This window comes from Corvus brachyrhynchos, unplaced genomic scaffold (genome assembly GCF_000691975.1).
Source record: "Corvus brachyrhynchos isolate BGI_N302 unplaced genomic scaffold, ASM69197v1 scaffold54, whole genome shotgun sequence".
Lineage (NCBI taxonomy): Eukaryota > Metazoa > Chordata > Aves > Passeriformes > Corvidae > Corvus > Corvus brachyrhynchos.
This window is the reverse complement of record NW_008237902.1, coordinates 1850415-1867069: the sequence shown is the minus strand read 5'-3', so window position 1 is coordinate 1867069 and position 16655 is coordinate 1850415. Positions and strand designations below refer to the sequence as shown.

At 43.7% G+C, this 16655-nt stretch overlaps 1 protein-coding gene and 1 long non-coding RNA gene across 2 annotated transcripts in view; both read right to left on the bottom strand.

Annotated features, from left to right (window-relative positions):
* The window catches only part of LOC108446422, a 17666-nt gene extending 12513 nt beyond the window's left edge, over positions 1–5153 (bottom strand). The window contains exons 1-2 of the long non-coding RNA XR_001861588.1: positions 4799–5153; positions 906–1044 (exon numbers count right to left, since the gene is read on the bottom strand). This is a non-coding gene — a long non-coding RNA (uncharacterized LOC108446422). The remainder of the gene's footprint in view (positions 1–905; positions 1045–4798) is intronic.
* A 10288-nt stretch (positions 5154–15441) lies between these two features.
* The window catches only part of PITX1 (paired like homeodomain 1), a 7168-nt gene continuing 5954 nt past the window's right edge, over positions 15442–16655 (bottom strand). Inside the window, exon 3 of the mRNA XM_008632660.2 lies at positions 15442–16654. Within this exon, the coding sequence (XP_008630882.1) occupies positions 16238–16654 (417 nt within the window). The 3' untranslated portion in view covers positions 15442–16237. The remainder of the gene's footprint in view (position 16655) is intronic.

Here is a 16655-nt window from a genome sequence, read left to right as displayed (position 1 = left end):
TCCTGAGAGCTTCCTGACATCCCAGACTCATCACAGTCAATTTTAACAAGGAGTGTTATTTCTTTGGGGGCTCATCACCTTGGGAATGGGAATCACTGTAAACAACACAAATTGTGAATTACCTTAATTTCCCTAAAATGCCCTTTCTGCTACCTGATGGTGGAGTTAAGCCATGTTCCAATAGCTCAAGATTTCCTGACATAACTGTTCAATTTATAGGGCCGATTTTATATTTATGTGATTTACATGTATATATACTGACACATATTTACATTAGCAATTTGCCATTTATAAGTTTATATTCCAGCAATCTCCATGGTTCCTAAAACTGGAATCACATTTTTTTTTTGCAATCAAGTTAAATTCAGATTATTTCTATTGTCGGTGACTCCACATTGTTTTGTAACACTGTTGCTTTCCCATAAACTACCTAGAATAAAATGGAAAATGAAGGGCAATGAGGGATCTCTATGGAAATGCTCCTGCCTTGTTGGTCCCCCACTCTCCTGAAGGCAGCAATTGCAGATTGTCAAGGGTTGCGTCGCCGTGTGTTTTTTAAAGAATGACTCTATTAATAATCTTAAGAGAAAACAGATGCATGAGGTTTGCAACTAGAACTGTGAATATTCCAGGAGACATCAATTGTTGGAAGTAAACAACAGTCCTGATTCAACAAAGCTCTTAAGCAGATGCTTAACTTTGAGCATGCACTTAGCCCAGGCTTCAGCGAGGTGTTAACATATGTTCTGCTATATAAGGAGGGACTTAAGTACGTACTTACAGTTAAGCTTGTGCTTAAGTGCCTTGTTGAATTGGGGCCAAAAATTCAGCTCTCCCTTGTCTCCCTGACGTTAACTGTGCCTGACATCCAGGAAATTCAAACAGGGGCTGCAGTAGTCACCTACCAGCAGAACTTTTCACTTCAAACAGGGGCTGCACCTATTTTGCAGCATGGCCAAAGTGCTCTGGGTGGCAGGGTCAGATCACCCCATGCCCCTCCATGCCCCCGTCAATCCCCACGTCTTGGGATCCCCACGGCACTTCCTATAGAGAGACAAAGAAAACCATTATATTTGTAAGTCTCTATGAAGACCCAGCCTAGAAATCCATTGTGTCTTTTTTATTGTTTTTTTAAAATAAATTTATTTTTCCGTAATGTTCTGCATGTTCATTACAGATGTCTGCTTTCTTTGTGCTTATTTTCAAGTGGTTGGATTTTTTTTAAGTCCTGACTACCAAGAATTGCACTGTGCAATGATTTAGCCTATATTGTCAACCTTTATGAATGAAAAATTAATTTTTGCAATTTTTTGCCTTTGTAGTTTTTTCTCCTGTTACATCCCCCATCTGCTGAGTTATACATAGCAGGTGAATATGGATGGGAAAGGCCTCAGTGTCTTTACAGGTTATTGATGATCTCCTGAATCAGCCTGGATGCTCTGGATGCCCTTCCAATTACCCTGAGACCCTTCTCTTGGCTGCAGGTCACCTTCATTTCAGAACCAAATTACTGAGGATGAAGATCTTATTCTGCTCACTGCAATGACACTTTGAATCAGCATCACCAAAAAATCCAAAACCCAGCTCACAGTTGTGCTTTGGGATCAATTAATCATCACTTGCTGGCTCTTATTTTGCAGTAAACCAGATTTCTCTGAAAACTGAATGGATCTTGTTTCATGAGCCACAGAGAGCTCAGTGAAAGCAGCAACCAGAGTTGATACCTCCAGTTCCAAAACACACAAGGCAAATCCTGAACCAAGCATCCCCAGGGGATTCCTGATCTCCTGATCTGAAGTTCTGCCTCTCTTGTAATCAAAGGGAACTTTTGGACTTGCTTCAATGATGCCAGAGATGCTTTCTCCCTAGGATTTTATTTATGGGTGGTTTTTAAACTGTGGGTATAGTAGTTGCCTTTCCATTCCCAGCTTTCTGTCTATCCAACTTCTGTCCAAAAGTCATAGCTCATGCTCAGTGCCAAAGAAAGGAGTTTGTTTTACCTGTCAAAGCCAGGTGTGAGGGACATGTAGCCTTCATCAAAAGTGTCTCAGGGAGCATCATCCAGATGCAACACCAAGTTCTCTTGAATAAAAAATATGATAAAGACCTCAAGGACCAGCTATTCCCTGCTTATTTGCTTTGCAGATGGCAGCATCCAAGTTCCAGTTATTTCTGTCTTGGAAAATAAAAAAGTCTACCGGAGGAAAAGGAATGTGAGTTTGCAGCAGAGTTTGGTACCTGGAAGACTCCAGGCTGGAGTGCACACTCCTGATTTATGGTGTACTTGTTAAAACCACTTGTTCTTGTCATAACAAAACAGATCGAAGTGAAGCTGGGTAGAAGGTCCCCTTCTAGTTGGCACTTCATCATGGCTTCTTACTCTGTCTTAGGTTCTGGGGGTTTACAGTTATATAAAACTTAATGAATCAGTATACTTTAGATTTCCTTCCTAATGCATATGGGTTCAATTAACTGCACTGTTTGCTTATTTAAGCGTTTTCATTAAATTGCTTTACTATATTTTCCCGCAATTGAAAGGGAGCATGGTGGGGCTGATGCCATCTGCCACCATCAGTTTAGCAGAACCTTTTTCTTTGTTCAGATCCATTCTTTTTTATTAGAAGAGACCCTCCTACCCCCAGTTCCCTGTGTGCCACGCACTTATTGCATTCTCGTCTTCTGGCTGCAGACTGATAAAAAAAATGTTTGTGCAAGAGCCTACATGTATGGTATTTCTTAAGGGTCTCTTTTACAAGATCGGTTGTGTTTTGCCCCCCACCCCCCTTCTCCCCCTCTGCTTGCATATTCCGTTTTTGCTCCAGCCTGTGAATAAAGAATTGTTGCTATTACAATGGCTCTCAGCTCTTGCTGCCTGGCTCTGAGGGGTGGGGGATTGTTGTGGCCCAAACACCCGGCCAGGCTGCAGGCTCAGCCCAGGACAACAAGAACAAGGCAGAAGAGGGTTTTTCCTCATTTTTAAGGAATAGCTGATCCTAGGAATCTCACCAAACCTTCCTGAAGGTCCTTCTCATGGCAGGGGATGGTATCCCAGCCTTCACCCACAGCTTATTTTCTGGATCTGGTGCTCTTAGGGCTTCACACGCTGTTTGCCGCCCCACACAGAGGGAGTGTTTTATTACCTTCCTCCTTGTTGTTTTGCTCCATCCTTTTGAGCTGCATCTTGCAGTATAAGTGCTCACCGTGAGTGGTCCTGTGTGTCCCAAAGGGCTGGTGGTCCCAAGAGGGCTCCTGCCCATGTCCCTCCAAAACACCCCACACCAGCCAGGGATGCCCATCAAGTGCCTTCCCCTGTTTTACAAACTAAACTGAATAAACTCACCCACCTGCTTTGGTGTGCAGTCTGCAACCTTTTACACAAAGCAAATGCTTTATAGGTATCACTAATAGGAAAAACACCTCCTGGAGAATATAACAGAAAAGGAAAAATATTCATCCTGATAGACTGTCATCCAGAGGTTAGATTTTTTGATTTGGAGATGCAGCGTTTGATATTGTACTGTTTATCTGCCATGTCTGGGTTAGGGAGCAGAGAAGGCACTCCTGCTCCTGGAGCAAAGTGATATTTTGCAATACAGTCTGAGGTGGAAAACACCCCAGCATTTATAATTTTCTGTTCTCTGCTACAAGCATTTTATGTAAGAGAAGGTGCAAAGACAATAAATAACATGCACTAAAGGCATACAATGAATCTGTGGCAAGGCCATCAAGAGAAGGGCTTTTAATCATTGCTTGCAAAAGCCCTTGTCCTCCCCAAAGTCCAAGGGAGCTGCTGTGTTTGTGGAGGGCCAGAGGATGATGCTGTGAGACCCTCACCCAACCTGTGCCCCTTTTTGTAGAAGGGTTTCAATTTGTGAAGCTATGTACCAGACGGAACATCTCCAAGAATGAGAAAGAAAAGAAAAGAAAAGAAAAGAAAAGAAAAGAAAAGAAAAGAAAAGAAAAGAAAAGAAAAGAAAAGAAAAGAAAAGAAAAGAAAAGAAAAGAAAAGAAAAGAAAAGAAAAGAAAAGAAAAAAAGAAAAGAAAAGAAGGAGAAAGAACACCCTTCAAACTCTTTTGTTTGCAGTAAAGTGAAATTAAGAAAAAAAAAAAAGTGTAAAAATGCATTTAAACTGGAAGGAAAAGAATTCCCCCCTTCCCAAGTGGTAAGACTTCTCCCGTTTCTTATTTTCAAGAAAGTTTTCTGATTTCTGTTTTTTTCAATGAGAAATGCAACCAAGCCACCAAAGATGTTGCAAAATACCTCTGAGTTGCCAGTTTAACCTTGGAGGAGGAGTGGGAGGTGGGGATTATCTGGAGAAAAATCAGCTTGTACCCTCGACTGTGTCCCATTCCCCCCCCCAACCCACTCAACAGCTCCTGGGCACAGCCCAACCTCTGCTAATAGCCCTGCAGGCTGCAGGGACCCACATGCAACTGCTGGGATTTGCCAAAATCATAAGGAATTACCCAAAAAACACCCAAACTGATGCAGAGCCCGGGCTCTGAGAGACTTTCTGAGAGAGTGGTTTGACACCCCTGCCAGGTCCAACCTCTCTCGCTGGTGCCCCTTCTTCTGGAAGTGAGGCATAAAATAAATTTAGGTTTCTGGCTGTGGTAAACATTCCCTCCAAACATGTCTGTTCTTGATACCCCAAATGGAGATATTCAATTGTGGAAGAAAGTGGAGAAAGAAAAAAAAAAGAAAGAAACAAAGAAATGAAAAGAAAAGAAAAGAAAAGGATAGAGAGAAAACCCCCGACACTTCCAATTCACTAAAAATAGACTCTGATCACTTACCAAATGGTAAAATGAAAATGATTTGCTTTGAATAGTCTCCAGAAAGGCTCAGATACAATGTCTTGTGGAGCAAAATTGAATCAGTTGAAAGTGCAGACGCCAGCTCAGCCTAATCCCTCCCAGCTGCTTTGCTTTCCTTTTTTTCCAACAAGCAGCCCCTAAAAGTCATCTCCCTAATCCTGCAAACTGAAATTCAATCTTGTATTTTTTTTTTTAAATCAAGTTTCAAGCCTGGAGCTTGCAGGGTGGGGGAAGAGGAGGAGGGAGGGCTTTGGGGTTGCCTCCTTCTCCTCGCCCTGACTGCAGTAAACACAGCCTTGAATTCAAGGAAAAGCTTTAGACTACAATTCACTTGGCTTGAGCCAAACACACAAATCTGATGCCTTTAAAGCCCCTCCAGCAGACAGTAGATAGCTTTGAGATGTTCACTAAATGGCTGTCTGGTCACTGCCTTTTTGTTGCTGATTGGGGGCCCAAGGAGACCTTGTCTCTGGGTTATTTTTTCTTTGTTTTTATTTTTTTTCTCTTTTTTTTGGTGTCTGCTGTTATCAGTGAATTTGGGTTGGGCATTTACCTAATGCAAAGACCAAGACAAACAATTTCTCACAGAGCCTGGTGATTGCAACCAGCAGTGCATGAACAGGCTCTGCTATCTCAGGGAATACCGAGAGGTATTTATGACACTTTCCCAAGGGTTTCCCGACTCCTGCCCTCCACTCCCCCAGTTCCTGCCATGTGTGTGGCTTGCAAGGACTCAGGAAAGCCTCCTGGGGCATCCCAGTCCTCAGCTCCATCCACGGCACTTGGAAGCATAACTCCATGCACTTGCAAACTTGCTTTGTCAGTCGTTGCCACCTGATGGTTCACTGATCCCAAATATTTTTGGCAGCAAATGATACTGGTTTGGTTTTGGAGGGTAATTGAGAATAGATAAATTAGCAGCAAAATTTTTAAAACCAAATCCTATGGCCCAGCATCCTGAAAATTCAAATTCCTGGGTCCAAACTCTTCCAGACTCTGGGCTTCAGAGGTTTTCCCCCATTCAGCCATGCAGATTCATCCTATGAAGCTTTTGTTTGAATCCAGGTCAGGGCCCAGAATCTGAGCAGGAAAAAACAAGATGTCTAAGAGTAAGAAGAGGACACTGATTTTACTGGATACAAACTCCCCCTGCAACTGCAGGCAGGCAGGTTTAGATTCACCTGGTCAGGGAAAGATTCTGAGTGCCAAAGGAAAACAGGAAACAAAACTTGTAAGAAAGAGTGCAGAGCTGAGGTGGGAGCCTTTGATATGACCTCTCTTACCCTGATAGATATGATGACACAATCCCACACCATCAAAATCGCACTTTTCACCGATGCAGAGATGATATTATCTGTTCCCAGCATGCACTTTTCTTCCTTTTGTTGGTGTAATGACCTTGATCCTCCCCACCATGTCAGAAGCAAAATTCTACTTGTTCACAACTGATTGTTATTTCTGCTCTGAGATATATGGGGTTACATGACATTTACTCAGACTAATCCATTCTTGCTTTCCATACCTCTGTACCCATCGGTCTGATACAAGGCTGGGTCACTGAGAATGATCAAAGCATGACTGCTGAAGTTATGTGGAACTGAATTGCCTCTTGTCTGATGAGGGAGAGTGTGTTGGGCACCCAGATCCAATGGCCCCATGTGCTGGTTGCTGGATTTTATGGTGTAAACTGATGGACATTTGAGATAAACATACATAATTAAATGGGTAGAGATACACAAGTACATGGGGGATGGATGGATTAGAATAATTGGCATAATTACATAAACATATACAGGGTCTGTGCAGAGGGTGGATAATTTGATATTAATACAGAAGATGTGATGGTGGAGGGAAAGCATGTGCATGTGACACGGACTAGATGGTCCAGCCGGGGGTAAGGGTGGTCTTGATGCATGTCAGGAGTAGAAGTGGGATGTGTTGTATTAGAGCAAGACCTGCCTGGGTGAGCAGAAAGTTTACCCAGCAGCTGGATGGATGGCTGAGTAGTAGAGCTGGAAATGAGGGGGCTGATGGGCTGCACAGGGAACCTATGGGATAAATATGGGGACAGAAGAGGGGCTGGCTGGATTTTCCATAAAACAGAAATATTTTAAAATGTAGAGCTAGGTATGGGAGAACTATGGAGGGAGGGAGGGAGGGAGGGAGAAAGGAAGGAAGGAAGGAAGGAAGGAAGGCGAAGGAAGGAAGGAAGGAAGGAAGGAAGGAAGGAAGGAAGGAAGGAAGGAAGGAAGGAAGGAAGGAAGGAAGGAAGGAAGGAAGGAAGGAAGGAAGGAAGGAAGGAAGGAAGGAAGGAAGGAAGGAAGGAAGGAAGGAAGGAAAGCCTGAAATAATTTTGAGAGAGAAAAGTGCATGGGATGGACTTCAGTGTACCCGAGCCTGATGGCCATGTTAAAATGAGCAAATAGGTGTCTGTGTATCAGGTATTGGTTTGTTGTATGGGTGTGGAACACATAAATATGGAAGGAAAAAAGCTGGACTGGGTAGGTAAAGTAATTGCTGGATGGCTGGGAAGTTAAGTGGTGTGAATGTAATCTGGATAGATTGAAATATGGAAACGTGGACTATTGCAAGCAGGTATTGTAAGTCTGTAGCTGTAATAGGTAGCAAGGAGATAAGTATGGATAGAGCAGAAAACAGTGGAATGTAGGGAACAGATGGAGACATGAATTGATGTCTGTGTCTATTGACATGTTTAGGTATGTAAAGATATGTTTGGCTACATAAATTCAAGTGGCATGAGCAGCAGTGGTGCTAACATATCTGACACAGGAAAATGGATGTAACAAGGAAAAGGTGATCCACTGGAAATACTGTGAATATTCTGAGGCTAGTTCAGCTGAGCAGAAATTGGATGGATGGGTGGATGAAGAGATGGGTGTATATACTGTCTGAATTATCAGATGAGCTGGTATTAGCTAGAAATATTGACTAGATAAACCTGTAGAGAACAAATTAGTAAATTAAAGGCCAAAAGAGAAAGAGATTAGATTGAGAGGGACAAGTTCACAGCAGACAGAATACGTGTTGTCTGGGTAAATGGATGGAAATATAGCTGGAAGAATGGAATAAACACGCGACAATAAAATGAGCTGATAGGGTGAATGGGGCATTGATTATGGGGAATGTAGATAGAGGGAGGAACAGATAAAAGAAGAACAACAGAGAATTAACAGATGAGCCATGAATAGAATAATAGATGAGTAGGACCCATAGAGAGGGTATCTGGTGATCAAGAGTCCCTGCAAACACACAGACAGAGAGCTGTGAAAAAGGTGATGTACAAGACATAGGGGAGTGGCAAAAGCATTGGGTCAATGCACACAAAAAAGATAAAGTGCACAGACATGAGAGGGGTATAGTTTTGGGAAAAAGCAAAAAAGCACTTTAGGAGGAGTGAGGTAAAATAGTAATGGAGTAAATATATTACATATAAAATTCATGCAGAATAAAGAGATTATGCTGAAAAAAACAAGCTTGGAACAATTAGCGAGCTAACAGGTTGGACCAGGTATTGGGTAGATAAAGAGACAGAGGAGTATTCATGAGTTGGGAGTGCTGAGAAATTAGCCTGATGGTATGAATTAGAGGGATGCTTAATGGAAGAGTAAATCCTGGACAGGATGATTGATGAAGAAGGATGTGGGTGCACATACAGATGAGTGGGTACCAGGAAGCTCATAAGAGTGGGTACGAGTGAGCAGAGAAATGAATATGTATGGCACAAGGAAAGAGATGAAAATATATAGTTTGGGATGTACTATGGAAATTCAGAGAGATTAATTGAAATTTGCATCAGATTAATTAGGTAGGTAAGTAGTCACAGGCGCTACCTTAATGAGTATGTATAAAAGAAACTGAAAAAATATCGTTAATCGTGGCAGTAGTTGCATTGATGTCTTGGGCATGACAGGCAAAAGCAGAAGAGGTGAATACATTAGTCTTATAAGAAAGGATGAGAGTGATTAGTATATGTGAGATAGATTAGATGTGTGAGACTTGAATGTATGCAAAATAAGCTAAGAGGTCAGGTAAATGAGAAAACGGGGGGAAAATGGATTATTAAGTGTTACGAAACTCACCTATGAACACCTGCAGGGGTGTGTGGGAGAGAAAATTAGATGGACAGAAAGAGAACAGATCTGTTTGCACAAGAAATAAGCACAGAGAGATTACATGATCAAGGCTGACATGTGACTCCCAAATCAATCCTAAAACTAACACTAATTCTAAATTCTGACACAAACATGACTCTTAGCTTAATGCTTATTCTAACATAACACTAAGACAAATCTAAACCGAAAGTATCTGAACACAGCACTAAACCAAACCCCTGAACTCACCTAAAACTGCATCCATTACCTAATCCTAACACAAACTGAAATCTCCCACTGACCCTGATACCAGTCCTGTCCTACACCTAAACCATGCCTCACCCAAACCCAGCCATAAACGAAACATAATCCTAAATGCTGAACCAACCATATCCCAACTCTAAACCAATCTCTACCCAGTTCTAGCAAACCTTGACCCTAACTCTAAGCAATAAGCCTTAACCCTGTCTCTAACTTAGTCTTAACCTTGCATTTTAGAGAAATGGGTAGAAATATGTGATAGATTTGTATTTAGCTGATACTAAACTGTGTTAAAGCAATAAGAAAGAAGATTGGGTAAATATGTCAGAAGTGGAGTTGTTAGGTTAATGTATTCTAAAGTTATGTGGTTTTGTTGGCAATGGGGGAGCAGGGTTGGCTAAATGAGTGGATTCAAGGTAGAGATGAACAAATGAAATGTGCCCATCTAGAGAAGTTACAGTGGAGAGCTCAGAGTGTGCATGCAGATAAAAAAATCATAGTTATGATTTCAGATCAGAGATCAGATAGATGAAGATATATAGAACAGAGTGATGTATGTAACCAGTGGTTAAATGACACATCCAGGTAGACTTGTGGTTGATAGGTATCGGTATGGGATAGACAGGTGAGGAATTAGGTGTATGGGGGAGAAATGCAAAACAGGTCAACAGACACAGTGGGGGGAACCTTGGAGTGAGTAGGTGTCTGTGATGTCAGAGCTTGGTGGTACGTGTGGGTAGGACAAATAACGGGGTGGGTCCAGGTCAGGAAAGTAGACAGGACCATGGACTGGCAGTTTCTGACTTTTTCAAATTATGACCCCTGCAAATGTGACCAGCAGAGGTGCCAGCCCCTGCCTGGTGAGGTTTAGCTCATGGTCTGCACATGGGTGGAGAGAGACTTGTGCAGGACATTCCAGCCCCAGGCTCCACTTCTGAACCCACTTCTGGGATGCTCCCCAAAGCTATTGCCTTCTGCAGAGCAGGGAGGGGAGGCTACTGCCTGTGTTCCCCAGACCCTGGGAGGGGGAAGTAGGCCCCCATCTTCTCACTTGCCTTTCCAGGTTTTCTGTCAAAGCTTCAAACCTGTCCCCATAAATGTTTAAAGAGTGGCATCTTACTTTGTGAGACCATAAGATTAAACTTGGGATCTGACTTAAAACAGGGATGGTGAAAGCACAACTCTCCAAAATGCTTTCTGCATCTTGCCTAACTTTGCATAAATTTAAGCAATTTTGATTTGCTGACTTTAATAGCAGAGTGTGAGGAGCAGGGTGCTATGGTTACCCATGGGTCACAGCCCCACTGCTCTGCAGTCAGTGACAGGTCTCCAGCTGGCCTCCCTGAGATCAGGGCTTCGCCTCATGCCTAGAAGCATCTCACTGAGTAATTTCCTCGTGTGCTTAAGTATTTTCCTGAATTAGATCTTAAAAGAGTGAACCCTCCTTCTAGACTTTCTGGGAAAAAAAGAAAAGAAGGGAGTGGAGGGAGAATGGGAATTTTTGAGGGCGCCCAAATGCCAAGAGCCAGCCTTTAGAAGGGATTTGGGTTCTCACAGCTTCACCCAGGCAGTTAGAGGAGCCTCAGAAGGAGCCAGAGCAGATACCTCTGGTAGACACTGGTACTGGGTGCTTTCAAAGATCCCACTATATACTTAGCTATATCTTCAGACATCTAAATCCCTCTAAAAGTCTCACTCAGTGTCTAAATCCCAGGTGCCTAACTCACTCACTTCTAGGAAAATCTCACACCAGGACTGATTCACTGAATCGTTTTTGGTTGTTTTTTTTTTTTTTAAATCTGGTCCTTACTCACATAGGGCTTTTGAAAATCCCACTGCTAATCTCCTATACCCAGGCATGTATCACTTTGAAGCCTGTAATATAAATTGCTTTGTACTTCTGGGGGACAGCCACTACTTTGTTCCTGCTCATACTAGGTCAGATTTTTGGTTTTTGCATATTAACACATAGGTTTTCTGGGTTTTTTTGGGGAGGAAGGAGGTCTGAAGCTGTTCTGCAAGACTTGAATTAGCAACCCTGAGCGAGTGCTGTTTTACATGTTGTTCCAGGGAGGAATTGCAGCCTGCCGTGGATTGTAGGGCTGCATCAGCAGAGGTGTCGGGAGGAGCTGGTTCTGGGCTCCTCATTTACATCGGTGGGGTTTGCCCCTGGGCACAAGCCTTCATTGAGCTCCACTGATCTCCTGGGAAGATTTGTGAACAAATTTGCTCATGTCTAGCAGAGACTGAACACTGTTACCAGGCTTTCTGAAAGAAATTTCTTGAGTGAAGAAGGAGGGAAAAAATCAAGTACATTTGTTCTTTCATTTTTCTTCTTTTATTTCCTATGAGAATTTTTATTTGTCGGGAAGTTATTTGGTAAATAAAATTTTTGTGCATATGCTTTCTTCATTAAAGAAATTGGAGTTGGGGATAAACAAATTATTTTTCCTGTAAAAAACCCCATCATTCTGCAAAAGAACAGGCTGGCTGCCATTGAAACATTTTTGATAGAAAATCTGCCTGCAGCCCTACTGCTTAATCAGTTTGGAACAGAGCATAGCCTGTAGCTTGTTAATAAGAGCAGCTTGCCCAAGCAGTTTGCACAATGGTGAGCCGCAGAGGAGGCTTGCTGCATAGTTGTGGATTTTATTTTGCAGCTCTGTTAATTAAAACATATTTTACTTTGAAGGAGGTTTTTACTGTTTTCTATGAGGCTGAGAAGAAAACTGTTCTCTTGGATAGATTAAAGGAAGGATATGAAGTATTTTCTTAGAAGTAACAACTCAGCTTTGTTTGATGGGCAAACTCTGAGCAAAAACAATGTGTAGTTTTGTATTTTTGTTTGTTCTCATTCTTTGTATATGGGCTGGTTTATAAATTGGAATATTTTGGCTGTTTTGATAATATCAAACTAAATATTTCACATACAAGTTGCCAGACTGGAACAGAAAAGTCAGAGATTTTCGTTTAATTGATAAAGTAATCTTTACTTATATAAGCGTATACTAAAATAATAAGGCCTGAAACTGTGCCACTGACGTTAATGACAAACCCTTCATAGGTTTCATATAAAACCTGTATTTTTATTATCCCAGTTCCACTGACTTTTGTAGCAAGATTGCAGGAAAATGTTAGGGCATTTCTAAGTGTTATTTTTATTATACAAAACCCCATTAAAATCGGTACTGAAGCATCCCATTAATTTAAATGGGACTTTGCATAGTTTGCTGAGTTCCAGGCCACAGATAAAGAGAAGTATGCAATTTAGAATTAAACTGACCACAGCTTTTTATTAGAAGACATTTAATCTTGAATGGACTGCGCAGTCTGAGGCATAAAGTATTTGTGAGCTTCATCTGGGCTGGTGCAACCAGAGCCTCCACTGTGCAGCAACTCCTGGGTTGGTCTGGGACCTCTCAGGACCGTGCAGCATTCCCAAGTAAACCCAAGCAAAGCTCTCCCCAGGCAGCTTTGCTTTGGAAATGCTAATAGGTAAGCCAGCACACCCAGAACAAATGGAAAACTTGATTCCGGTATTTCTCTGGCTCCAAGTATCTGCTTGCCTTGACAAAGGCTGCAATCAGTAGGCAGGAGTCTGGGGGCTCTCTGCAGCACCCGCTGGAAGGCAGGGTCCCACCGGGATGGAGCCACGCTAGATCGAAGTGATGCAGCTTCAGGAATTCCAACCTGAGCTTCGCACGTTGGAAACCACCAGGAGGAATGTGCAGGACGAGGGATGGAAAACCATCGCCTCCGGTGTGTGGAAACACCCACCAGCCAGACACCGGCAAGGCGAGTTCAAAAACCAAAGTGAGAAGGGCGGTGGCGAGCGGTGTTTTATACTGCTCCCCACCCCCTGTGGGGACTTCGGGGACTAATGAACCATTAAATGACAGCCCTCCTCGGCTGCCCCCAGCGTGGGCACACACCTGGGCATCTCCAAAGGCATATCGCTAAGGAAAATGTGCTTGGGCTAGGCAGTCCGAAGCCGTGCCTCAAACACTTCAAACCCCCCAAATAATCCAAGCTCTAACCTTTGTGGGGGAGACCGAGAGGCTGCTGGAAGCAGGGCATCCGTAAAAGCTCACAGGGAAGGTGAAGGAGCTGCTTTCTGCTCATGCCTCCTTGGAATTTTCCTTTCACTGAGCCATAAATGTGTCAAGATGCCCAAATCGCCCAGCAGCAGCAGCAAAACAGCTTTCCCTGGTACAGTCATAGGGCGGGGGGACACTGGTTAGGGACACCCGCACAGAAGGCTGTGTCCCTGGTCCCCAACTCTTTCCTGCAGACAGTTTCGGGAGGGGGTGGGTGGTTCAGGACTCGGACAACAACTGAAACTTGGGGCAGGGTTTGGCAAAACGTGAGCGCCGCTGCTCTGATCTAGGACTAACAGTGCTGCCTCCAGGAACAGGAGAAAACGAACACCTAAAATCCCAGCGGAGGGCTGGCAGATCCCCTCCCACCTGGAAACTGGGGGAAAATCAGTCCTTGTGCTGCTCTGGTGACACTCCCCTGGCTAAAGTGAGGGATGGAGTAGCCGGGGAGACTCAGATCCGCTCTGCTGAGCCCCCGCGTTGGGAACAAAACCCTTGCGCAGCCCCCCAGCCCCGGGACGGGCGCCGGACCCCCCGGGACACAGAGAACTGCGATCCTCCGGGAACGGGGCCATCCGCGGCCGCGCAAACAGCGCGTTTGGGCCGGGAAAGGGCCCCGGCGATGGCTATTCCTGCCGCCTGGTCCGGATATTGCATTGATTCGTTATATCAGTTATGGCATTTGGGGTAAAATATTAATAGTAATCGCACTAGTAAATAAATAGTCATCAAATAGTAAATAAATAGTAGTAGAATCAGAGGGCTTTGTGCTTGCAAAAACTTAAAGGAGAGGGAAAATAAATCGAACAACCTTTGAAATTCAAGATGTCGGGCAATTTGGAGAAAAAAGAGAAAAACGCACCTTAGCGAAGCGGGACAAGTGGCTGCGGGAGAAGGAGCAGTGCCAGGGCTGCGACCCACCGGGGGTGCTCCAGGGTGCGGGGATTAACTCTTTGGGGAGGAAAAAAAACCCGACCCACGGCTCCGAGCGTTGGGGTTTGGTGGGATGCAGCAGTGCAGCGGCAAGGAGGGCTGGATCCCCAGCTCCGGCAAACAGCGGTAACAGTCTGCCATAAAATTAGACCCGGGGAGGGTTTCCACTGCCGGGGCTGCCCCGGGGAGCGGGGGCAGGGAACCGGGCTCCTTCCCTGTCGGGACGCTGAGGGAGACGCAGGCGCAATTACCGGGGAAGCGGGGAGGGCCTCCCCAAAATGCCACCACGGGGCGGGGGGCAGAGAGTTGCTTTTCTCCTTGTTTAGTCGCTCTCTTAAACACAGCCAGAAAAGAACATTAAAGGCATTTCTAGATTTCGTTTCGGTTTAGGTTTTTTTTTAAGTTTTCTTTTTTATTCCCATGCTCTTAATTTTGAAAAAAAAAATCACAAAACATAACTTATAAAACAATATATATACTGCATCCTTATCCACAACAGCATAATTGAAACATCCAGCGTAACGTTTACCACAGGTGTGAAATACACTGGGAAAGAAGTACCGTGTGCATTTTATGTCTCTTTGTCATCTACAGGTAATAAGTATCGACAAAAATAAGCAACAAATATGCCTGCAATTAAACTTCATATGCGTTTTGTATGCGTATTAATAAAAATCATATTTATCATTTCCATGTTTTGTTTGTTGGTTTTTTCCCAACAAGCACTTGTAAAAGTATCTATATTTACATAATAACACCTTAAGATAATAACACCTTAAGAATTTTTTAGGTTCCTTGTTTTTCCTTCACATTTAGAAAAGCAAGGAACGCTTTCAGCTTTGCTAAGAACCTTTCCGGACGCCGAGGCTCGCTGTTTCTCTAGCAGAGATGCAGTATCTGAAATCACTTCATAACAGACCATTTTTCGTCGTTTTTTCTAGACTTTCTAAACGGGGGTTGGTTTTTAGTTTTACTTTTCAAAGAGAAAAAACACCCCCTGCATTTAAATAAAGATGAATGATAATTTCATTATCAGGATAAGAGTTTGGATGGGGAAAAAGATGAACATTTTTCGCATTGCTGAAGGGTTTCTATGCTCTCTCACAACCAGGGATACTGCAGTCTTTTGGAAAGGATGAAGAGGTAGGAACCTTGAGCTGCTTAGTATCAGGAATGACTGGATTATAGCTTCCAACTAAAGAAAAAACATCAAGAATCATGCATTTTAAAAACAGTTTATTCAACGGCCAAGGACAATGATCCGGCACAATGCAACGGTAGATATAAATATAACCTTATATAAGTGGTTGACCCTTGTCATTATTATTTTAATAGTTTCATACCTAATATTTTAACCATTTTCCCCCCGCAGATTCTACTCTGCGATTTGGTTTTTTTTTTCCTCCCCTCTTACACCAACCTTTTTTTTTTTTCCGAGTGTGATTCTGTTTCTCAGTGGTAAACATTAACCAAACTCTTCCCGTGCGACAAGCGGCCAAGAACCGTCCCACCAGCTCTTACCACCGCGGCGTCCCCTCCTGCCGCCCTCCCCGCGGGGCAGCGGCCGCCTTACCGACTCCTGTGCAAGTTCAAGTAAACACATACAACCCGCATAACCCAGAGAAAAAAATTGCAACTTATCCATGTACCAGATTTCGGTGTCTCTTGCAAAAGTTTTCTGGTCCGTTTACGGTTTTAGACGGGGTATTTTTTTTTTAATTTATTTTATTTTAAATGTATTTTTAAAGCGCTGTTTTTTTGGTTTCATCGTTGGTTTGCATTTTTTTTTTTCCCTCTAGACAGTCGAAGTCCGCGGAAGTTTTGGGGGGTTTTTTTTTTTTTGGGGGGGGGGAGGGTGGTGCTTTATTTTATTTTTTTTCCTCTCTCACTTGCTTGGGTTTTACTTTTAATCATCATTGGGTTTAATTTTTTTTTTTCTTTTCCGTTAAACGTCGCTTTGCTTCTGCTTTGCTTTGTCGGCGGTGCTTTGTCGGAGGTGGTTTGTGTCAAGTCCGTCAACTGTTGTACTGACAGGCGTTTAGACTAGAGCCGGGGCTTTGCAAACTGCTGTAGCCGAAACTGGAGTGCTGCTTTGATTTCAGTCTGAGGCTGGCTAAGCTGGAGTTGCAAGTGTCCCGGTAGACGCTGTAGGGCGAGCCCGGTGGCCCGTAGGGACAGGCCGGCGAGGACATGGCCGAGTTGAGCGAGGAGCCGCTGATGTTGTTGATGTTGTTGAGGCCGGAGTTGGCCATGCCCGGCACGGCCGAGTGGCCCATACTGGAGGGCATGTTCATGGAGGGGATGCTGCTGGGCGCCGAGAACATGGACTGCGAGGAGAGGGGGCTCATGGAGTTGAAGAAGGTGAAGCTCTTGGTGGAGAGCGGCGCCGGGGTGAGGCTTTTGGCGGCCCAGTTGTTGTAGGGGGAGCCGGCG